The sequence below is a fragment of the Lichenostomus cassidix genome, chromosome 1 (assembly GCF_008360975.1).
Source record: "Lichenostomus cassidix isolate B80296 chromosome 1, HeHo_3.0, whole genome shotgun sequence".
Lineage (NCBI taxonomy): Eukaryota > Metazoa > Chordata > Aves > Passeriformes > Meliphagidae > Lichenostomus > Lichenostomus cassidix.
In genome coordinates, this window is record NC_139479.1 from 89,870,501 (window position 1) to 89,895,780 (window position 25,280).

A 25,280-nucleotide genomic window follows, 5' to 3' on the forward strand; every position below is an offset into this window, starting at 1 on the left:
GGCTTGCAAATATTTCCATGTAAGTGGCAGCATGTGAAGATGGTTGTGTGATGGCATGCATGACTCCTGCCCATTGCTTGCAGCTCTCAGGAAACACCTGCAGAAGAAGCTGTAGCAAATACAAGCTGAGTGTTAGCACAGCAGCTTGCCACTGCTTTCCCTCCATGGACTGCAAGGGGTTGCTGTTCCTGTCTTGTAGCAGGCTGGTACTCTGCTAAGAGGAAAGGGGCTGGAGTTTGTCTGCTGTTTGAGAAAAGCTCTAGACAGCAGCAAGTTGGTGTTCTGAAGCTCATCTGGGAAGGAAGAAGAACATTTCTTATCATGCTTTTGTCAGTTTGGGAAGTAGTAACCTCTTTCCCTACATAATACGCTCGTAATCAAACTGTCTGGAGAGTGGAGAGGGTAGAAAAGTGTAATGTCCCATCTGGTAACCAGGAAGGATGTGTAGGAAGCATTTGCAGATATAGATGATAGGTCCCCAGAGCTTTATATAAACTCATTATTGAAGCCAAGTCCAATGGGAAGAGTAATATAAAATCCAAGAATTGTATAGCAGAAGATGTGGTGGTGTAGTGATGAGTGGGGTTTGCAATTGTTATCTGTGTCCTCTGCCATTAATCTGTGTTTGTGGTAGTTAAGTCTAGAAGCTATGGGAAAATCTCAGAGGTGGCTGTTACACTGCTGATCTCTTTAATGAAATTTTGATACTTATGTATGAAGCATTTTTTTGCAGAAAGATTTTCATGCCACTGTGTTTGTGTTGCTTTGACTTCTCCCTTCTTCCCTGGTGCTTGACACCAGCACCTCTAAGCCCAGAGATGCTTTTTTTTTTTTTTTTTTTTTGGCTGGTGTCCAAGAAGCTGAAATCTGTCCTGATTTAGCAGTAACTCAAAGGATTTCTCCAAATCCAGTCAAACTGGCACTCTTTGAAAGCCATGTGCCTAACAGTCACTTTACTTCATTTTAATTGCTAGGTGTTTTTAGACACTGGGGAACCTTAAAATTGACTTTATTCTAGCAAAACAGAGGGTTTTATTCTTGATTAGAAAATTGGAAAAGTATCGAATAGAAAAACAAGTCTAAAAACCACTTGCTAGTAAAACCATTCCTTAGCTGCATCCTAACTGTAGCCCTAGTTTGCAGAGATTTGGATGTCTCCATCAGCTGTTTCTTCAGGCTATCTGTGATACTGGTTGAAGGGTTTGAGCTCCCTATCTTTTCTTTTTCCTTGTGATGAACTCTCCTTTTTATGTCTCCCATTTGCTTAAACTTCTTTCCTGCTTTTGACAAAAGCCATCAAGCTTCAGCAACATGAAAATCGCGTATCAAACATGGCTTTGACTGATTTCTTCTCTGTTCTTTTCTGTGACTGGGTGACTCCCTCTTGTCTGAGCATCTTTGAATTTGTGTTGCCTTTATATAGCAATGTGTGTATATATATGCACATAAATGCATGCACACACATATATTTATACCTTTATGTGTATATATAGATATAAAAAGCTGCTCTGAGTACTGACTACGTATTAATCATGTTTGACTAATGATTTCTAGTCTAAAAGAGCTCAAAGAAGGTATGTAATTTATATTAAGATGACAGTTGACAGGCTTGGCATTCAGGTTGCTTCTATAAACTGTTTCCTCCTCGATTTGTTCGTTTTGAAAGTTTACAGACATTTGTCAGGCCTGCTGGATAACCCAGTTTTTTCAAAAGCCTCTTCCTTAATGAATTTGACGGAGTAGATTCTGATTTTTTTTTTCCCTTTTTTTGGGGCTGTATGAGGTATCTGATAGCAGGGCACTGACTTTCATAGCTGTAATGTGCTTTCCAGTAATCTAAAATGTGTAATTATATCTGGTGGAATGAGCCAGAGGGAAGAGAAAAACAACCAAATAATGGGTTGAGTTGTGTATAAAAGATTCTCTTGGTGAAAGTAGTTACAAGTCTTTTCCATGCTGTGTGTCTGTGATTTATGGTTTTCTAGGTAATTCTTGAAGAAAATGGGCAGGATTTTAGGGCTAGCCAGCTCTGCTGTGTTTGATAGCTTTGGTATTATGCCTTAGGGTGCCTGGTTTGCCTCAGCTCTCCACTGGGAGATCAGACTGTATTCGGAAGGCATATATTTCAGAGTTGATTTTTGTTACATTTCCTTAATTTCAGGAACTGCTTCACATTTAGCATGATACAAAAATGTAGATCTTGATCTACTTTTGCAGGGGGAGATGGTGTTGCCGTCTGTCCTTTCTAGCCTGACTCTGCTGAGGACCTTTCAAGCCATGTTCCAAGGCAGGGCAAACATGAATATAGTAAATAATTCCTCTGACTCCTTTGCTAAGAGTATTCCCTGATGTTTTATAGAAACACCTAACTTCTTAAATCAGTAGCTGTCGAGTAAAATTATTCGGCTGTGTAAAACCTGAAATGAGTTCCTAATTCCTCTTTTTTTATCCCTCTCTATTTCTGCTTAGATCTTTCTGGTGTTTCATAACTGTTAGTCTTTCTTGTAGGGATATTTTTGAGTGTTTAATAGACTGATTGATCTACACCTATGTCCAGAAGGGGATGAAAAGTTACTGGAGGGATTTGTTTCTGCTTTAAATCATATAAAAATAAAGTAAATATCATTTCTGTTGAATAATTGCACCTGTGGTTATGTCACTTCTGGTTTTCCTCCTTAAGGTGGCTTAGTATTCAGAGAAGTCAAAGCATAAATGGAAGCAGAGAGAGAGATCACCAATAAGCAATATGCTGACTCTTTTTTGGAGGCTGAGCTGGCCCTTCTACATGCTCTAATTGAAGTCAGGTCTTATTTAGCCTTAGCTGTAAGGGCATGTAGCCAAAAGTCCATGAAGACTCAGAATGGAAATTTACTCCCATAGACTTAGGCTGAAGTTTAAAATAAGCATGCAGGAGGTACATGCTGAGCTGCATCTATGAGCTAACGTGCATTATCTCGTGTGCTTTGGCAGCGCTGTATTAAACTGCAACAAAGAAGTTTGGAAGAAGGGGACAACTGTCTGATTTGCAAGTTTTTGGTGTTTATTCAAGTTCGTATCCCTGTTATATTCTCTACCTTCAGAGAGGCATGACCATCACCATTCTATCTTGCAGGAGTGTTCAGACGAGTCCTGATGTAAGCACCATCCATTCTGTTCCCTGTTAAAATGGGAACCATTTGGCTTCTTAATTCAATTTTTTATTTATATTTTTTTAAATAAAAAATGTTACCACATAAAAAGTTCAATTTACAGAGCCTTGAAGCCAGTTTTGCACTGACAGTATGTGAAAGTTTTGCACCAACCTAGTAATGTGCTGAAGGGCCGTCACTAGAGATGAATTTAGTAACTACCATTCATTCAATCCCTGGCAGATCTTCTGTGCTGTCAACAAAGGAGCAATTAATGCCAATTATGAGGAGTTTTGCGATGTTGGTATCTCTGTAGTCCTTGCCTGAGGCCTGCCAAGCTCATTTCAAAAAGGGCACCAGTCATCATATAATGATGATCAGTTACTGCTGTTAGGGTTCACAACATGCTGGGAATTTCCTTAGTTGTAGTTATGAGCAGTCTCTGGTTTTGAGTGGGTTTTGTTATTAGAAATAGCAGTTTTGTCTGCCTGTGGTAGGGCTTCACAAGAGCAGTGTAGGCAGCAGTGGCTAAATTCCCAGTGTGGGAGGTGCATGCAGGGAAAATAGGAAGCTCAGAGATTTCTCTCTAGACCAGAGAGCCATCTAGTACATCTGGTTGGTTACTCCTATTCCCAAGTCATTCCTCTGCCAGCTCTAGCTCCTGCTCTCACCTTCCCATGTTGGATGGCCATTAGGAAAGCAGCTTGTGTTGTTTGTCCTGAGGCAGGCATGTAGTTTGAGCCATTATTGTGTATTGTCTTGCCTAGCTTTCTGTCATGGATATATCCTGATTCAGAAATTTGTACTCACTTTGGAATGTAGCCAACAGCCAAGAAAACAGTGGATCTCCAAAGACTGTGCTTTTTGTTTTCATCATGAGGTATGCAGGAGAGTCCAGTGATGTGAACATCATCTGTTAATTTTTATCTTCCAACAGACTTATGGACAGTTTATGGCAGAGTCCTTGCTTGTGAACTGGGATTCAAATATCCACAGATCACCCATGTCAAGGATGATAGCTCAATCCTGCCTTTTAGGTGTTGGTTGGATGTTTCCAACTTCATGGAAATTATTTCTCCTTGGAAGTACAGCTATAAGCTTAAGGACTTTACAGGGCATAAAATAAACAAGAATCATCAGGGATTCCCAAATTATTTTAATGTGTGACCCTTTACAGTAGCTTCTCTTTAGAGGGGAAACTAAGTCAGAAAATGTCTGCTTTTTTTTTTTAATATATGACAAGGAATGTCTTAGTGCATCACCTCTTTCAGTGATCAGAGGTAGACAATGTAAACCAGCTGGATTCAAACAAGACCCAAGAAAGTTCTTGAATATGAATTTTATTGAGAGGGTTGACTTCTGGCCTTACGCTGCCATCACAGCTGACCCAGTTGGCAGTTTCTACCTACATAACACAACTGTGTGTTGCTGAAGAGTAATGAGCACTACAGAGCAGTTTGGTAAGTTTTGACAAGTAGGCATAGGAACAGTTTTGGGACAGACCTCAGTTCTCAAACTCAGTCATGAAGAATGAGGAATTAGGAAAGGAGATACTTTGCCCAACATTTGCAGTACTATTAGAAAGTATTGGTATCTTTCTGAACACTGCAGTTGAGTCTTCAACTGTTCTTACACCCCTGGATTTATCTGTGTGAAACTGCAACTATATCTCTAGGCTTACACTCCCTTTATTTTGGTGGCAGCCAAAGCTCTTTTTTGAAATAGATGTGTTTATAAATTGGAGGTAAAAACAGACATACGTGGCCACTGGATGTCACCATTCCTTCATACAGATAAGGTCACCTAACACATATTTTGCATTTTCAAATTTTTGTTGTGTTTCATGTCTACTTGGTAGTTAGAGTAGGAAGGTTGCAAATTTTTGCTTTGTCTTTGAAAGTGTGTCCAGAGTCTTTGTATCTTTAATGAACAATGTCAGCCTTCAAGATAAGAGTAGGAAGGTGTGTCTCTCATGGTGCTTGATAAAGGGGTGTGAAGTGTGTGCTGATTGTAGCTTTAAGAAAAGTGTAATAACATTTTTTTGAATTCAGGGCAAAAACTGTGTGACTTTGAACCTTGTGTATTGTCTAAATCTAGATACCTAAATCAGGGTGAAGGGCATCTTTTATCTCATACTGACACTCTAGCGTTCAAATAATGCACTCTCAAAAAAGGCATAGTCCTCATGAAATACTGAAAGGCATTTTCTTGCTTTCCAACTTCAAGGTAAATCCCTCAGGTGCTTTTAAACAGAACCCTTGCATAGCTGCATCCTGTCAGTAACTGCTCTGTGCAGCACCCACCTCCAAAACATCATTGGTAGGGTGCTGTTGTATGGTAAAGAAAAGATCTTCTTGAGTAAACTGATCAGTTTATTTGCATCATATAGCCCTAACACTGAAGCCTTGGGAGAATTTTAATAGTGAGAAGTATATTTTGGATGCACATTACTTAATTTTAGGTGTATTGCTTTGTGTGCATTTAGCTTAAATAGGTATGTAAAGCGAGTTTCTTCAGAGTGTATTCCACATTTATTTCTCCAGATGCAAAGTATTCTTCATCTCCTCCCAGTTGTGCTCATAGAGCTGGTCAGGTGGAGTCCATCAAAAAGTAGTGAAAACCCACTCACAAACCCCACCAGAACCACTGCAACACTGTTACTGATCTGCCAGGAGATGAAAACTGAAATGAGCACATTCATCATTTTTCCAAATGCTGAGCAGTAAATATAGTCGCCCTAGAAGAAAAAGCACCCAGAACAGTTTCTTAACCTTTTTATCCTATTTCTTGATGTTCAGAGACATTTTCCTTAGATTCCAGGTAGGCCTTGATAGTTCAGGAGTGCTTCTAACATCTTACTAGATGGTGACATATTTTTCAAAGTAAGAATTTTTCTTTTGCTGTCAGTCTGGTGTTTGGCATGTATGACCTCCCTGGCTTCTATCGTCATGTTGGTGGTAAATAGGGGAAACAGTTGGACTGTGACTGACTTAATACTGATTGCTGCTTTATATGTGCACATTGTAAATGTAGTGTGTCTGATACATGAAAATAAAAGCTAACAAAGCTTAGAAACCACTCAGGATCAATTTTAAGTTTGTTGAGGTAGGGGATGATCATAGAGAAGCAATATTTTAATTTTCCCTGCACGGAACAATCTAGTAAAGTGAATCTTCGAATTCAATAGTTATTGCTTTATTTTAATTCAATAGCTGTTTCTTTATATTGGCCTCAATTAAGCACAACTGGAGGGTGTGGACTAAAGAGAGAAGTGTTTTAAAGTGGAGTTTGAGACCTCCATGCAGCCTTTCCTTTGTTGTAAGGCAATGTTTTCAATTTCAATCAGCCCTCAGCCACTCAGCCACATTGTGTGTAATGCTCATGTTCTTTCATCCTGTTTTGTCTCCAATTTCTGGCACAAAAAAAAAATGAAGTTGCTAAAATGTTTTGGCTCTTGTGTCCTAGTTTTTCTCATGCCTCTTACTATGGTACAGGTTACATTGGTATTTACTTGTATGAAGTATTTCCCATCAAAGTGAAGCAGTGCCTGAATTGGTGGTTCTTGAGAGGTGCAGAGCAGTTTGATGGCAAAGCAGTGGTTATTTTGCTGTGGCTTATTTTGGAGCAGTGTTTGTCAGCTGAGGCTTTATCTGCCAAGTGACAAAAAGCAGCTTCTAGCACTTGATGCAATTGCTGGTACATGAGCCACGTTGCTGAAGTCAAAATCCTAATGAAATACTTTTTGTTCCTGGGTTTCAGGATCTGACTTTCTGCCCTTCCCCTTTTTTATTTTGAAGTGTACATGGTCATAACCTTAGCAGCAAGCACTGGAGAACATAAATACAGATAAACATTTGACCAGCAGCTGAAAGCTAATAATCCCAAGGTCTAAAAGGAGAAGTGAGTTATATAGTGGCATCTTGTGTTTGCTTTCTGTAGTTTGTATGTTGCAGCCTCCTCTGGACTTTTCTGTTCTCTGTAAGTAATTTCAGAGCTGCTTGTGACAGTCAGCTTGCCTTGGTTTGTTCCCAGACCAGCAGTATTGAAACAGCAGTATGGAAACAAGTCACTTGTGGAATATGTGGCAAGGTTTCCTGTAATGGAAAGATAAGCCTTGATTGTCCCAGTTGATCCTCGAGCAGTTGCCCTCATTTGGCAAGCTCTTTGAGCTAACCCTGTTTCCTATTGCAATACATCTGGGTCACTGGAAAAATATGTGTTTAGGGGGAATGCATGAGGTAGGCAAACCAGGTTATATCATGCTCAGAGCTTGTCAGGCCATGACTGCTTCCTAGCTCATCCTGAATATTGTTCAGGGAAATCCAGGTAACTTGGATGTTATTTTTATCCAGTTCATGCTTACTGAGAAGGATAAAGGCTCGTGAAAACTCCTTCCTGTGTGTATATTAGACCAGTGCCAGGTGACATCAGGAGGAATGTCGCCCAAAACACTTGAATAATCTTTAATTCATTATAGTAGTCATTAAAAGAACTTCTGAAGTCAGCTGCATGTGGTAGGAGTGGAATATGCCTCTACTTACATGGCCAACAGCATAAGCCTAACCTTTATATAGCTCCATATTGAAGTTTTTGGGTCTCTCAAGTGGTACCTCAAAACTTGTTAGTTGATAGGGGTAGGGGAAATGTGTTCATGTGTCTTTGTGTTCTAGATGATAATGTGTGATGTACATTTACATAGGAACACAAAACCCATGCTCTTTTTTCAGGTACTGTGGATAGTATCAAAACTCAGAAGCAAAGCCTCCATCTCTAAGATTCAAGTGCCTTGAGGTTTTTTGTCCTTGTGTTATGTCATGCTATTGAATTAGTCCCGTTTCTAATAGAATGTAAAGTAGAAATAAAAATGAAGGTGCTCAAAGCAAAGCAAAGATGATAGGAACTAGAAAGTTCTGTAATTCTCAAAACTCACCGTTTTGCAGACAGTGTTTATACTGATCATGTGTTTTACTGTTTTACATGTGTCCTTTTCTTTGTACTATGAGAGGATTATGAAATCACTATAATTTAATTTTTACTCTTTTTTTCCCTCTAATCTCTCATGTAAATCTTTTTGATACATGGAACATGAATCCTTGGATGAAAGTCACCAACCTCAGTAACAGTACTCAGTGCAGTGATTTGTCACCAATAAGATTTTCCCATCCTCTAAGAGGCAGACATTTAGCATATTCATCAGGTTGTATTTACACTGAAGCAAACAGAATTCATATTCATGAAACTGTTTTCTCTCATGGTTTACAGATTGCCTTACTGGGCGTAAGATAACTTTGGATTTTTTAGGACATTTATTTTTGGTATTTTATAACTAAATCTTGAAAGCTCTGACCTAAGAAGAGGTGGTGGATGATTTTTATTGGCTTGAAATGAGAGTTAGGGAAAGAAGAACTTTTCTTGTTACAGAAGGGAAAGTGCTAAAATACAAGTATGTTTTTTTTCTTGCATACATTTGCACATCTGTGGAGTTTCAGAACCGTCTGGTATTTCCTCTGCACTGCTGGTAGTTGTCCCTTCTCATCCATTTCAACAATTTTCTTCTCCAGCCTGAGAAGAAGCCTTCACATCATTCCCGGTTCCTGGGATGACATTAGGAGAAGCACCAGCATAGGCAGGGTTTTGGAGGCTGCTGCTCCTTGTCTATGTTTGAGAAATATGATAAGACCAAATACAAGTTGATGGGCAATTGACATGTGCTTAACGCTGGTGCTATTGCCACTGCCATTTAAGCAATGATATTAAGAAAAGAGCATCTTTTTGTATGGAGGAATGATGTAGGCAGGGCTGTGCAAGGTGACTTGGTCTCTTACAAGGTATTGGTGAGAGCTGTTAAAATGTCCTGAAAATACAAGCCTGTATTGTCAACTAATGGTGAACAGATATCATGAGCTCTGAGTCTTTAAAAACACACAAAGCCAGTAGTTCTCTGCAAATGTATTCAAGGTGTGTATTTCTCTATGTGTTACCATGTACCAGACTGCTGCTCTTTGCTGAGGCAGGACAGCAAAGCATTGTGAGAGTAACATACCTCATTCTGTGCTTGAAGTGATGGGTCAAGTCACAGTTGTAGTATTAAATCGCTGTAGCTAAATGAGGTATGGGTGTTAAGATATAGATAGCCAGTGGATCTTCTGACAAGGGACTCCAGTTGAAGACTTGGGAGGTTCATGCTGTTTCCATCCACTTAAAATCTCTATGTATTGTCTTTCTCTACAGAAAATTCTAGCTGATGATATAGCAGGTGCAGGAGAGGTTACTTCTAGTTAATTCATCTAGCTTTCAAAAATAATTTTTCATGTTGTCATAGTTAATTACACCCACCTCCAAACATTAAATGTATTCACAGTCCTGATAGGATTTGCACTGAAGACTGGGTTAAAATATCAGGAGTCTCTTTAAGACCTGTTTTACTGCTGAAAATTCTGCAGTTAGGCACTATATGATTATAGTACTTTGTCATTGAAGTCCTCTTTGTTCCTTCTTTCCTTTGCTAATGTATAATAAGGTACTTTATAATGTAACAAAGTACCTTATTATAAAGCCACTTTTGTTGTTTCTCTGTGTTATGTTCACATGAACCTCTAACCTGATCTTAGATATTAAAATTTTTTCTCAAGACTTTGATTTTGGCTTGTTCTCTTTTGCTATGAATAAGTTCATATGCTTAAGTTGGAGATAAATGGGACATCAGAATACATGTAAACAGAATGGTTACAAATGGTAACACTGGCTTACAGTCTACAAATGTACAATATGTATTTATCTCTTAATAGCTGGGAATTCAGTAAGATCAAAGTAACATTCCTAAAAGATGAAGGTTGTTTGAACTTGTTTTGATGTGTCGTTGGGGGCTGAGTTTTGAGCTTTTAAATTTGCACTTCTTGGGTTTTGGCAGGTAAGGGACTAATGAATTAATAGGCTGTTTTAAATAATGATGCAGATTTTACCTTGAAATACTCTCCTAATGAAAATATTGACTAGGCAGAACAATTATATCCTTGTCTCCATTTATAATTAGAAAATACCGTTCATTGGAGACCAGAAAAATTAACATGACCTTAAACATAAATTTGACAAAAGTATTAACACACGAGTGCAAAGCCTAAATAGTTCTGTGGCAGTTCACACACTAAAGATGGGACTTAAAATGCTTTTTCATCTTTTAGGTTTTTCTGAACACTTGAATTGTACTTTATGCTTCAGATCTATTGCTGATTTGTTTTTCTTCTCTATTCTCTTTCAGAAAGATGAGGTGTACCTCAACTTGGTGCTGGACTATGTTCCTGAAACAGTATACAGAGTTGCCAGACATTATAGTCGGGCCAAACAGACACTCCCTATGATTTATGTCAAGGTAGGTAACTGATAAATGTGGTTAGGTGAAGAAATAAGTTTTCTGTAATTTTTAGAAGCACATAGATCTTGAAGCAAGAAAAGAAGTTAGAATTATTAGTTGTTATGGTGAAGGAAGAATAGAGGGCTGAGACTTAAACAAGCAGTCCCGATTTCTGACCTTACAGAAATCTTGGGATGGGTCGGGGAGACTGAGTGTGGGGAGAGTGTTTTGTGTTTGAAGCAGCTCAGACAGAGACTGACACCAGCCAGATCGGCAGCTTTCAGTTTCCTGAGAGGATGGAGACATAATAGAACAAAGGTCACAAATTGAAAGAGGATGTCAAGAGGATGTTCCTTTATCTCTTATCTTCCCCTTTTCCTGGCATATGAGTAAGAGTTCATGTGCTTTTGTTGTGGGCATGAGAGGCAAATTTTTGTCTCCACTTGGAGCTCATTGGTTTATGTCTTCCAGAGCTACCTGAGCTAAGATGTTTGTATGCACATTATAGCTTCAAAACCTTACTCAAGTTGTCTACATCTTCTACAAAGGGGTTAAAATAAATAAATAATTCTCATTTGCTGTCAAACATGGGACCCATCTGGGCCTTGTAGTTCCATTTCATAGCTTGTAGTGGCCACAATCCACACACTAGTTAATGCTGATGTTTTCACATGGCATGAACTTGTTAACATGGCATACAGGTAATATTTAATGGAAATTACCAACAAATTTTCCTGATGAATATTGATTTCTCCAGACTCCTCTTTAAAAGTGAAATTCTTAATGTAAGGGCTGGCTTAAGAAAAAACTTTAATTTGGTTGAAAGATGGCAGCTTCAAAGGTGAAAGCCACAAATAATAATTATTTCAATTATGAAGTTTTGTGCCACAACTGTATGCATAAACTGTAAATTGCATGCCTCTGCAATAGGCAGCACTAGTGCCTATTGTGATTTTTAAGAAAGCGCAGAATTTTATCATCCAGCAGACTGCAAGGTCACTCTGTTTGGTCTGTTGGTGGAACAGCATGTCTTCAGGTTATATGCTCCCCCAATTCTGTATGACTCGCTTTTGATAAATTGTTTATGTATCTTTTGCCAGTATTCTTGCCATAATTGCTCTCCATTACAGGAACTTGGGAAAATGTTTCTATTTACACTTTCAGAGAAAAATCTGCTTCAACTCTTTCATCTTGCAGGATGCCTGGGGCTTCCTGTTCCAGGTAGCCTGGAAGGCTATTCTTATTTTTCTGGCAAGGCAAACCTTGTATATAATCCTGTATTTAAAAAGATAATGTTACCTCGATGCCATTAAGGCTTTTGCAATTTTCCAGGCATCTTGGCTACACAAAGGTCAGATCATACCTATTTGTTCACTTCTGATTGATATCTAGGCAAGCAGAGAGCTGCTTTTCCCTGGGTAACAAAGAAACTGTTAAAAAAAGCTGCACAGAAGCTGTTCTAGTAATCTTCTGGTTAATTTTAGTTTGTAATTTCTAACCTGCTGTAGGGAGCCTTGGAAATTTTGGGTTTGCTGTATGGAGATGAAAGGCATACTTTTTAAATCCCACGTGTGGACTTGACCCCTCAAGTTAGAGCAGTCTTTTGCATTATTTTGCAATACACTTGCACAATACATACTTAAGGGACTAGAACAGGCAATTCGGAAAAAATGTTTGTTTGCTTTTCTTTGTGCGGAGTTGTGGTTTTCAGAAACAAGTATGAAAACTAGAGGCCTAGAGCCAAAATTCAAGCAATTCTCTTCCCGCTCCTACTTTCCTGCCAAATAAAAAACAAGGGGGAGAGAAAGTGTGACAACAAAGATAGTGGTGAAAGAGAGGCAAACATGACCTAATATCAGTATCAAGTAATTGCCCCTGGGGTTATAGACTGTTAAAGGTGAACTGTGAAGAATGTGCTTATAAAAGAAAAGTGTGGAGGTGTATCTCTGGTACAGTGTCCTGCCTGTAGCTTGATTTTAAGTGGGAATTTGTGGGAACACAGCAAAAACAACAAATAATGACAACAAATGGCAGCCTTTTGTCAATCTTAAAGAAGGGCTCTCCATGCCTTTATCACTATATATTCTATACATCCTTAATTGTATCCAGCAGCTCTTTATCATCCATAACCAAGTGTGTAGCTCCAGCAGCTGGATGTCCTCCCCTTGCCCTGTAATCTTGTCCTGTGAAGTTCTTGGCATTGTAATATCTCCCCTTGCTGTATTGTCCCTTGCTAAAGGGTTAGCCAGCCCTGGAAAGTGGGCAGAGAAAACTCTCCCTCAGTATACTTGTTTGTTGTGCGTTGCATAACGTTATTCTGAACAGTTGGTTTTATTTGCCTTCTGTTTTTGTCCAGAGATTTGAAATTAAAATGACTCTGTCCCCTCAGCAAGAGACACTGGGAGATTCACTTCAGTGACAGGCTGAGACACTACCCTTGTCTTTGGGCAACATATAATATAGCTTCATCAACCAAAGGGTTTTCTTTTGCATTTTTGTGGGGCAGTTTTTTTTAGTTGTTTGTTTGTTTGGGGTTTTTTTAATAACCTGGAATACTTCACTGCTGTGAAGGGGCTGATTTATAAAGCAAACTGAAACACCTTTATTTTGTGTATGCTTTTTGTGACTGCTATTGTTTACAAATGTTGGAAAACTGGCACAGTTATTTCTTTGGAATTATGCTAATTTTGCCATCTGAAAGGACACATAAAAAATTTGAACCACATATATGTGTATGTGGCAAAGGCTGTGTGGGGAAGGTACACAAATATCTTGCCCACCTTCACAGCCCTAATAAGCATTCAGTAGAGCCTTTTTCTTGGTGATTCTGTTTCAATTCTAATAAAGGTTTGTGCTAAGCTAATTGTTTACCCTGGTTTGACTGGTATTTCTGTGTTCCAGTTGTACATGTATCAGCTGTTCAGGAGTTTAGCCTATATCCATTCCTTTGGGATCTGCCACCGGGATATAAAACCACAGAACCTCTTGCTGGACCCTGATACAGCTGTTCTAAAACTCTGCGACTTTGGAAGGTAAGCACATCTGTGGCCTGAGACCTGGTTAAAAGGTCTTCCTTCAAAGTGAACCTGGGTGCAACTTTGCCAAAAAATCCTCTGTGTCCCTTAGAAGGTCTTTATTTGTAGCTTTTAAAGAGAAATTACTGATATTTTATTTTTCCCTCAAAGTGAATTCATAGGGAGTGGGGGGGGGGAAGAGCTGGAAACTGATATTAAGAGGGAGGAAATTAAACTTCAAACCTATGATTTTTGCAGGTATTAGAAAAACAAAATTAAAAAAATACACCATGACATGAAAAACAGAAACTATTATTGCAGTGAAATGTGTTTGAGCAGGAGAGGACAGGCTTGGTGGCATTGTAACTTGAAAAGGCGGATGTTACACTAATCAGTCTATTTGCATGTATACCAATTCACTTAATGTTGCAAATACCATAGAGGCTCAAAATCAGAAGCACCACTTGCAGTTGAAGCTCTTGGATAGTGGACATCTATGTTCTGTTTTCCAAAGGCACATTTATTTCCAATATCCACTCAGTGAATCACCTTTAGAGTCCCACCCCCATCTTAGAACTTACACAGAAATTCCGGGAATCCACACTGAGACAGGAGATAGATTTCTCTCCGGGAAAGTTCAGTCTTTAGATTGTGCTCTAACTTTGCAGACTGAAATAGTTGGGATATACGTGTTAGAGGTCACAGAAGCTGCTGCTGCTAAATTTGCTTGCCCATAGTGAGTGGGAATGTCAGATGGGAGTTATTCAAGCAGGGCATCGTCATGGCTGGTGCCTCAGGAATCTCCTCCTCAGCTCTGCCTCACCAGTGTTGGAGCAAAATAGGAATCACACTGAAGCACAAAAATGACAATGCATAAAAAGGGAATACTTACTATTTTTTATCAGTGGGAATTTGTTAACAGTAGTTTCTATATAGAAAACTGAAGACTGAGGCATTTTAAAATAGGTGGTGGGAGTCCTTCTTCCCTGAAGGCTGAGAGGAGTGTCTGGAAAGCTGAACACTGGGTTTGGCTGGCTTGCCACTCGGCAGCGTTTGGTGCTACTTAGGTGAATGTCATGTTTCCAAATGGGAAGTTTTGTCTTCCAGCTCCTTTGCTGTCTAGCACTTGTTAATTAAGAAAGAAGTGTAATATGTCCATGGACTTTTGTTCCAAAAGTAATGTGCTCTTGTGGTAAATTCTTTTATTGGATTCTTTCAAAGGTAGCAGTTGAGGCAGTACTGTAGGTTAGATCCTTTGTGGCTGATATAAAAGAAACCTTCATGTATGAATACAACGGCAAAGGATTTTTTTTCTTTGTCTCCTCATATCCCTTTTTCCTCATACCACACTCCCTTGAGGAGCAAAGAGGCAGAACATTGTGATGGAAATTAAAAAACAAACAAACAAAAAAGCAAACCAACAAACAAAAAACCCAAACAAACAGAAATATCCCACTCAGTCTTTTTGAGGTGCTGAGCTTTTGAACCTTGAAAAGTAACCACATTTGACTGAACTGTTTTCTGTCCCCTTTTCCACTGTAAATAACCTTTGTATCTGACAAAAGACAACTGGCAGCCAAAAATCTGACCCTATTATATCACCTAGATTGTAGTCAGAATTTCCTTCGTTATCCCCTGTATAAGGTAGATGCTTGATAGACTGGACTGATTTCACAGCAAATCATGTAGTCATTTAGCATCAGCTTAGAAGAACATGGTACTTAAGTATTTAGGATTTGGAAGTGGGTGAAGAGTGCCAAAGCTTAATGTTGGTCTGCACAGCAATACTGTAAAAGTGTTGATGACTGAAATACTGTTGTTTCCTTTCCAGTGCAAAACAGCTGGTTCGTGGAGAACCCAATGTGTCATACATCTGCTCTCGGTACTACAGGGCACCAGAGTTGATCTTTGGAGCCACCGATTATACCTCCAGTATAGGTATGTGTGTGCATTTGTTGAAATTTGTACCAGCTGCCTCCGTTTTTATCCTATACTTCAGTGTCAAGGTTTCCAGATATCTCAAATATAATCCCCAGGGGCTGAATTTTGATGTAAATCATGCGGTACCACTTTTTTAAGAAATGCAAATGTTTTGTAGATGGCTGCTGTGCTTTCTACACCTTTTGAGATTTCAGCGTGAATTACACCAGGACAGGGACTTTTTCAATGGGGGTAGGGGGAATCTGATTACAAAAAAAAAAATCCATGTAATGTTGCCATTTAGTTTAAAAGTAGGTATGAGATCTCAAGCCAGAAAAGCATTTTAATGACTGGAAATAACTGTAAAGAATGTCTGTAGAAAATCAGCGACTGCTTCTGATGTGCTGTGGTTTAGACATAAATAAGTCTGTAATTTATTTACTTGGCTTTTAGTGAGAGCCTATAGGGGGAGGTAAAGTGTGGCCTAATAATGATTGACTTTAAATTCTCTTTACAACTTTAATATATTGTGTACAGCAGTTCTTCTAATTCAAGTAATTCTGCCAACTTTTGCTGTCCTTTAGTCATGAATTTTAAACACAAAGAAGACCTCTTTTTAATACCTGACACGTAGCTGTGTTTTGGAAATATTAGGGAAGCTGGAGGTTTTGATGGGGAACAGGGAATAACCAGGTTTTCTTACAGTAGAGGCCTAAAAATGAACAGCAAAATGAAAAGTCTTGGAAATGAATAGTGTGTTGGCTGGTTGTTGGTAACTACTTCAGTTTTTAGTCAAGATATTATCTGGGCTCCTTCTGAGTTCTAGTGCAAAGAAAAGTAGATTTGGCTCTCATCTTAGCACAATATTGGGGAACCTTTTACCTTGCTTATGGACTTGAGTCACTTAGGCAAGGTTTAATGTTTTCAAAAGGATTTGGAGCTCATGATCAATTCTTGGCAGACTGTTTATAACTAGTATATTTAAAGTTACTATGTTTGAACTAGTGTGAAACTCAGTGGCTGGCTGGCTTGTTTTAACACTGCAGTTCTTTAACAGGGAAAAAAAAAAAAAAACCTAAACAGTTCCTGAAGACTTCCCTGCTCTCACTATTTTTTTCTCATTAGTTGTTATTCAGTATGTATTGTAGAAAAGCTTGCGTGTCTTCCTGGTAGGAAAAAGAGGCAGAGCCTAGACTAGTCTGGGGAAAGTAATGGCACAATAAAGATAAAAGGGCAGAACTTACTGTTGGCTGCTGCCAAAAGTGGCAGCCCCAGCCCTGTTCTTGCTCCTGAATATCCTGGTTCTCACAGTTTGCTGTTTAATTTGCTGATTCAGCATCAAGTGACAAGAGATTTTGGCAGGTTAACTTCCTGCTATGTGAGTGTGTGCAATCAGCATTATTGTGTAGTCCAGTAAGCAGCAGAGTGCAGGTAAAAGCAAAGTGATGTGAGCTTGTGAGTAAGAGGAAGGTGGCTGATCTCATTTGACATCTTCTTGCCAGCTGAGAGCTAGTAGATTGGCTGAGCTGCATTATCAGAGTGCACTGAGACCTCTTGTTTCAGAGGATAACTGCATCAAATAAGTATTTTATGTGCCAGCAGAAGAGACTGCTTTATAGATAAGCTTGTGAAGTGTCTCTTGCTCCAACTGCAGACCCTTTTTCAAATTGCACTTCCCATTTTTGTTGTCCTACCTGCTGGTCTCTGAAATGGTTGTAATAAAAATTGCATTCTGAAGTGCAGTTTTTCACTTGCCTCCAAAAATACCTTGAATTTCAGTCATTGTCCTGACTTTCTTGTGCGAAAAAACCTCACTTGTCCCTCCAAGCCCTTTCTTTGAAATTTGCACAGAATTGCTTGAAAATTATTACTCCTTCCTTCCTGTCCTATCAACCTTCCACTTCTTTCTCAGCAGTGTTTGCATCTGGGAGATGAGAAGAAATAAAATGCTTTTACAAGCTTTACAGTTTCCCAGTGTTCTGCAACATGCTAGATATTCTCAGGGTTACTTTTGTGGTGCTGCTGTTTGTAAATATTCCCTGGTTCTTGCTGAGTAGGCAGGAATAGTGCTTAGTGAGAACTCTTCCTTATTTTGCATAGGATTGTTCATCCAAATTCATTCCAAGGTTGTTGAAAAATCATCAAGCAAAGATAGGGTTATTTAAAGAAAGGAAAGAGCATTTAATTATTAGTGCTTTATCCATAGCTCAAAATATAGGGAACTGTGAAATGCTTTGGTATTGTAATAGTGCCTTTTAAGCTTTTATGTTGGCATGCTTGGCTTTTTTAGTTCTTGTTTTCTTGTTAATTGTTAGCATAACAACCTTTTCCCACTGTTGTCTTTATCACTCTGTAAGAACCATTTGTGTGTATGTAGTGACAAAAAGTGAGTTTACATGTAAGGTCTTCACTCCTCTGGTTAAATATCCTCTAGTAAAACTGTGTTAAAAGTAAAATCAGTGAAGAATACAAAGCCAAAAAGTGTTTTAAGTAGAAATTTTCCTACGTTACCTGCAAGGCTTCCAGCTTTTTAGTGAAGGTTTTTGTTGTTTGCTAATGTAACTGCAGGGCATATGATTATAATGAGCTGCAATAGCATAATTATTGGACGTTTTGCTGAGCAAGAAGTGCTTTTCAAGGCTAGGCAGTGACACTGGTGGCCAAACACTGACAGCACAGCCAGCTGTATCGTGACCATGTCAGTTGTTAGTCATCTTGTTTAGCTTTGTAACCAGGAGTTGCACTGGCCTGTCTGGCCTCCTCTAGGTTATCTTTAAATACATGAATTTGTCCTTGTGACATTACTTTCTCTTCAGGGTAGCAGAAGCTGAAGTTGGTTCCAGGATATGTCTTTTCATCCTGGATGTCATGACAAAACTGTAAACTGACATTTAGCTTCTAGGATCATGATTATTTCATTGAAGTGCATGACTTCAATTCTAACCCAGAAGGTCCCTTTTAAAAAATAACTATGCCAGGGGTGTAGTGTTTGTTGCACTTCTGTAAAGTACTGCAGTAGTGCTGTATTTAAATATATACCATAGTAAGAGTAGCATCAAGTCCCATTTGCTGCAGTTAGTGTCTCTGCCTCCAGCAGACGTGGGACTCTATTTTTAAAATAATGACCTGGGAAATGACCTTTTCAAGTTTTTAAATAGTCACTGTTGCCAAATAGCTACAAATCCAGACCCATAATAGCTCTGTTGTGTGCCTGCCTTGCAAGTTTACAGGATTTTTCAGTGGTCAGGCACAAACATTCATGTCAATTGGGTGCCTTCATGGCTTGTACAGTTTGGGCTTTTGTGCACCTTTGACTCTAAGTTTTGCAAGTGTGTGTGTGTGTGTGTGTCCCTAAAGCTTGCTGGAAATGGACACTGTTTACTTCCTGCAGCTGATTTGCAGAAGTTTGTTATTGTTGGTTGTTTGGGGGTTTTTGGTGGGGGAGGGAGGGTGGTTTGGTTTGTTCGTTTTTTCCCAAACCAAGCCCTTCAGCTATCCCTTGACAGTGTTTTGGCTGAGGCTTCTTCCTTGCCACTCTGTGTGTGGTATAGCATCCCAGAGTATGTTGACAGCATGGTTCTGGCTCTGCTGGTCGTATGGGTGATGCTGCTGCTGAAAAACCATGGGATGGCTGCCCACATTCCCCTACATTGTTTCAGGACAAACACAGGCACTGGAATTAGGGGTGGGTGCAGATGTTTTTGTTGCCAATGTGTTCCTTCTGTATGAAAAGAAGCTCTGTGGCTGAGCTTTGCCTCCGTCACGTGGACTTTTTCCCTAGGTGAGGCGGCAGGGCAGAGGACAGATCACCAGATCCTGGTGGTGCTTCTGCAGAACAAGGGGCTGCTGGTCTCAGTGTGTTTGCTCCACTGCTGTGCTGGCAGGAGTTGGGAGTGTTCCAGCAGGAACATTTATAGCCACTGGCAGGGAAAGATTGATCTGCATGACTATTGCTGGCTTCTCTTGGGGTGTCCAAAAATAAGTATCATGAAGCTGTTCATTCACTTCCCTAGCAAGCGTGAGTATTTCACCTCAGCAATCTGGAGCAGAAGCTCTTCTGCAGGCTTGTGTTGTTGGCCTGTCTCAGAGTTTCTTGGGGAAGAACTGCCACAAGATGTGTCCCAGAACTGTTGCCAAACAGTGAGAAGTATTTGCTTCTTTCTCAGGTGGCAACTTCCAATGCTGAAAATGAGCAGGTGTGTTAATTTACAGAACTACTCCATCATCTGTCAATGTAGTTTCATCTCTTCATTGGAAAAGAGTGGAGATACCTGTGTTTAGCTTTTGTTTAAATAGTGAAACAAACATGTCTTTTCAAGCATTTTCATGTTTCAGCCTTACTCTTTCTCCTCAGTCTGTGGATATGTGGTGGCTTGATATGTGAAACTTGCACCAACATAGTACGCATGCTTGTAATCCTGAATTTTGCTCTTGTTCTGACATCCCAAAAATTGTTTCAAACAAGCAGCAATGAAAAGCACTTTGGGGTCTGGCATTTGGCAACTAGAAGCTGTTAATTTTATGACTACCCAGGCTTGCTTTTCAGACTCTTGGTTTCCTTCCTGCTAGTTTGTTCCCAGTTTCCAGAGCAGCAACTTTGAGTCACCTCCAAAATGGACAAAGTCCACCAAGATGAAGGGATAGTAAGGCAGAAATGAATAGATGAAGGTAATAAAAAGAGTAGGAAGGTAAATATGCCCCATAAAGCAAGCATCTGATAATAAAGCGTCAGATAAATGAAAGTCCTTAATTTGTACTAAGTGTATGACAGAAACCTTTTCTTTTTCCTCCTTCCTTATTCATGTCCTCCAAATAATGAGTTAGAGGAGATAAAGGTAACACAATGACTGGTGCTTGTGCTGTGAAGAAGAATGTCAGCTCTTCAGTTTGGAAAGCCAGAGTTTGAGATCAGAAAAAATGAAATTTGTGGACAGGGTATTAGTTTCCAACTCAAAATGGCCATTGCATGCTTACAGAATTAAAGCTAAGGAGTGTATTTTGCAGGTGGCCCACCCAGATGCCTCTTCCTGATTTAAAGAAAAATATTTGTTTTCTTACCTTCTGTAATGAAGAATGCATTCAAAAGCAAATGCATTGTAGAGATTATATTATTAGACAATGTCCATCTAACAGCTCTGAAGATCAATAAAGCAGTAGAAACTTAAGAAAATTTTTGTAGTACAAGAGGCTATATGAATTTTTATGTGTTTAATATAATGCAGTTAGGTTTGGTGATAATGGTATTTGTCTAAGTGTTCTTTAGTCTAGGAAAGATATGTCATGAACTACCATTGTAATGTGTGAAAATTATCTGAAATAAGCTTTTTTGAAGGTTGCTGTTGGCAGGCAGTTGTATTTATTGTCTGTATTATTTAGCCTGCATTTCACTGGAGATATAAAGAAAGTACCCTTGCTTGCTTTCTTAAAATAAATAGCTTTCAGTATTTCCTCCTAAAATTTCACATTGTCCCAACTAGTTTGGCATAAGGACCATTTGTTGACTTGTTTTCTGTTAAGATTCTTTCTTCCCTTGTTTATTAGCTAATTTAAAGCCTGTGAATGAGAGTTCTAGTTTGCTTTAATTAAATTGCTCATACTAAAAAGAAATAATTCAGAAAATGCTTCTTCTCCCATGGGAACAGGTAGTTGCAACACATATTATTAATCTGTAACAGTTACCTCTGACTGTACTAAGATAGAAAAGTGGCTGGGAAGAAACTATCAAAATCTGATACTTTCTTTAAGTAACGTGTCTTTAAATACAGAAATTAGTGCTTGTTTACTTCAGGCTTGAGGAACAATATAACCATCTTAATTTGGTAGATAAATTTTAAAATGCAAGATATAAAGGGTGTGAGGAAAAAACCAGCAAACTACCCTGGAACCAAATTTTAGTCCTGTTAAAGTCAATGGCATAAATTCCATCAAGTTTCAGCAGAGATAAGATTTCTTAGTTTGTTCCTTATTGTACATTGCTAATCAAGAGTGGTGTAAACACCTGTGTAAATTGTGGTTTGTTTCTGTCCCTCCTTGGAGCTGCTCAAGTTAGCCTTCACTCTGGCTTTTGTTGAGGATGCTTCAAGGATTTGTTTACTTCCTTGCCCAGGGAACATTGCCCAAATCCCAGTTTGGAAGCTGATGAAATTACATGCCTGGAAAAAAGTTGGGGATTTTGGAATGCCTGTGTATTTAAAGTGTTAGCAAGTAAAACCAAGGAAAAGTAAATAGACTCTTAACAATACATTAAATTAGCCAATTTGGGAGATTTCAGTGCATAAACAGCTACTACAGAGGTTTCTGATGGATTTGTTGTATGATGCATTAAACCCACTATGAATGCAGCAAGTATTCCTCAGACGTTGCCACCTATTTCCTCATGATCTACATCCTTTCTTAGTTTTCCTCTGTTCCCGTGTGATGCCCTCAGCTTTCTCATGTACCCTCTGCTGTTAGTGCTTGGCCTTCTTGGGCAAGGACTTGCACAGTGTTTGACTTGTTTGCAGTTGCAGTTTGGCAGGGCTGAGGCAAGCCTAGTGCTTCCCCCAGCACTAGGGACTGAGCCCTCCCCTCCTCAGCAGCAACAGTGATGCTCCCTGCTGTTTTTATAAAATGTTTGTAATGGATTTGAGACTTCTACCCTACGGGCTTGTCTGAAATTGGCTGGTGGAGTGCAAAAGCATTTGGGGAAACTGGGAAAGGAAAAAACAGCACAAAGCCAGCTCCGTGGAGCAGCCAGACCAGAAGGCTACTTAAAACAGTTTTAAAAAGCTACAGTCTAATCTGAAAAAAAGTAATGCTAGCACAGTTTCAAAATGCTAAAAAGAAGTGAAGTGTGATTGATTACTTGCTATCCTGTCAGCTTTGTTTATATTCTGTCAAATATTTTTCCTTGCCATATGTGACTTTTTCAGTGCAAAGTAAGGATTGGAGTTGTAAATAACGATTATAGATTTGGGGTAACTACTTGTTTTGTAAAGGACAGTGCAAAGGACTGAGTTTATTTAAAATCCTCTACAGTGTCTTTAAGTAAATAGACTTCTAAGTTACAGAGCTCTGACTGCTTAGTACCTTTAGTCTATTTCTTCAATACTTCTGAAGAAATCTATGCTATATGTTGAACTGTTGTGTAATTCCTCTAAACCCAATATGCATGGGAGACACAAAAGTGGTGCTTTGCATCATGGTTTTGCTGTAGACGTTGGTCCAACAGGCAGGAGCTATCAGAGAGACATTAGCAGTTAGATGCACTTAAACATTCTTTACATGATTCCTTATTCATTTTTTGTCCAAAAGAGATCTTAGCACCTTGGTGGTCATATCAGCTGTTATTAAATGTGACTAAAAGATTAAAAAGCATCATCAAGTGTGTTTGCTTGCTGAAATTCAAGGTTCAAACTTCAAATTATTTCTGGTTGCTGTTTACATTGTAAGTAGTTACTTTTTAGGATATACCCTGATGCAATGTTTGTTCTAAGACCTTAGGTAAAAGTGCATCCATTTGACTTGAAAGTGAATGATTTCAAATGCTGCAGTAATGAGCATGCTGTTTGTCTGTTGTATGTTCCAATTGAATCGTATCATTCTTGAGAAGAGGAGGGGAAGTATTTTTGCATAGCCCTCTCACTCTCCCCTTTAGAAAGCGGGGAAGGAAAGCTATGTTCTAACTTGCAGGTTATGTGTTGTAAATCGTGTATTCCTGATAGCTTTTTGTAATTTTATTTTGCACCAGTCTGTAGTAATTGTGACAAACTGATAATAGATGGCTTACAGAACTGTCAGAGATGTTTTCCTTACTCAGACCTTTAGCCATAACTGGCAGTGTTGTGTGTATCCTCCTTCACAGAGCCATGGAGTCATAGAATGGCTTGGGTTGGAATGGACCTTAAAGATCACCTCATTCCAACCCTCTGCCATGGGCAGGGACATCTTCCGCTAGACAGGTTGCTCAGGACTCCATCCAGGCTGGCCTTGAATGCTTCCATGGATGGGACATAGTTTAAATACATAAGGGAATAAGGATTTCTGTTGTAGCATAGATTATCTCAGGTGAAACAGGCCTTGGGACGTAAATTCTCTGGGATTTGATTTGGGGTTGTCTCATGGGGGAAGGCTAGCTTATAAAAGTAGGTGACAGTTCAAAGAAATATGGGTGGAAGTGGACTGGTTTTCCCTTTTGGCGCATTGTAGTATTACAGGCTTTACTGATCTTCTGTTGCTGACTGCTTGTTTGAGGTTAGATTTTCGTGTAAGGTTTTAGATATTCATTGAACAATTTATGACTTTCTAGAAAACCTTACAGATAATCTATTTTCTGAGAGAAGCAGTTCCCTGCATGCAAGTACAATACTTCTGTTGTGTTGAGCATCCTAAAATCCCATTTATTTGGTCTGCAATTACATTAGATTCTCACAAATACTCGATAAAAAGTGTTTAGTACATTTGCTTTGTTAGATTTTTCATTTTAATTATGTTCCAAGAATAAAATGCTATATTCTGTAGTACACTTAGATACATTACTAAGTTGCTGTTGTAGTATTCAATTGTCTTATTATTTAAGATATACCCGCAATAGATTGTGAAAAATTTCTTCATGTAGGAGGAATAACTCCTAATGCCTACTTGTGGCTTTTGGTATACATGTGAAAATTAGGTGATGGCTTCTTCTACAGACGCTATTGACATGTGATCTGTGACTTGCAGTTCTATTGTTCATCCAAGCTGGCAAATGGATTTGGGACAAAGATTAGATCTTGAAGTGTCTAGTTAGAGAGGCTGCCTCCCAGATGCCTTAATCATCATGTACTTCAGGATACCAGTAATACTTGCAGTACTGGTTCATCTGTCAGTGTATATATGCTTTCAATACATGTATGAAAACCAGACTCTATTCAGCTCTCAGTAATGGTAAAAACATCAGCCATTGCGGTGGATGATACCTATGCATAGTTCATGATCAATGTGATTTAAACCAACACAGGGTTTGGGGAAATTCTCAATTTTCAGATTCTGTGGTCTTCAAGCATTCTGTGGTCTTTTCCCTGCATGTGTAAATTTTAATATCAATATATTATGGCATTTAACATTATTTTTCAGTTCTCATTGTTTCACAGTTTGACTTCTAAGTCACAGTTTGACTTCTAGGACTGTGCACACCATTCTTTTATACCAGCTATCTGGTAACATTAGGATAGGAAAGTTTTTTTATTTTTAGCTGTGTTACATACACTATAGAACGTGGCAAAGGATAAAATAAGTAGCTTAAAATGGCTGGGGTTTATATGAATGGCTTAATATGTGTATTTTACTGATGATACCTTTCCCTGTCTTCCACTTTTCCTTTTTCAGATGTGTGGTCAGCAGGCTGTGTATTGGCTGAACTGTTACTAGGACAACCGATCTTTCCAGGTGACAGTGGTGTGGATCAGTTGGTGGAAATAATCAAGGTATGGAATGTTAAATGTTGTTTTGACTGCATTGTTCCTTGGGAATCAGTATGAAAACATGCATTGTTATAAACTGGTGAACATACATATATTCTGTCACTGTTGTACACAGTTTTGCATGTAAACAGTGTTTGAAAACATTTCCCAAGCTATTCTGAGAACTGGGTGATCTTTACTTTCTCTTCTTGCAGTCATGAGTAATGATATATCATCTTTTATTTATATTGAGGTTTTTCCCCTCATAAAGGATTGCACTTCCAGTGTGCTTGGGAAAAGTGCTTGCATATTGATCCAGTATTTATTAATGTACAATTTTCATTCTTTAAAGAATCTGTCTCTTTTTCCTTTGTTGCACGCAATTAGTACTTGGCTTTGAAAACAACATTATTAAATTCTTTGTGCCAGATTCTTCACATATGTAGTT

General features: G+C 38.9%; 1 protein-coding gene across 3 annotated transcripts in view; it reads left to right on the top strand.

Annotated features, from left to right (window-relative positions):
- Window positions 1-25,280, top strand: part of GSK3B (glycogen synthase kinase 3 beta) — a 148,790-nt gene that overhangs the window by 81,419 nt on the left and 42,091 nt on the right. For all 3 annotated transcript variants that reach the window (XM_085070323.1, XM_085070331.1, XM_085070312.1), the window contains 4 exons: window positions 10,387-10,497; window positions 13,381-13,511; window positions 15,325-15,431; window positions 24,759-24,856. In XM_085070323.1, the coding sequence (XP_084926449.1) occupies window positions 10,387-10,497; window positions 13,381-13,511; window positions 15,325-15,431; window positions 24,759-24,856 (447 nt within the window). The remainder of the gene's footprint in view (window positions 1-10,386; window positions 10,498-13,380; window positions 13,512-15,324; window positions 15,432-24,758; window positions 24,857-25,280) is intronic.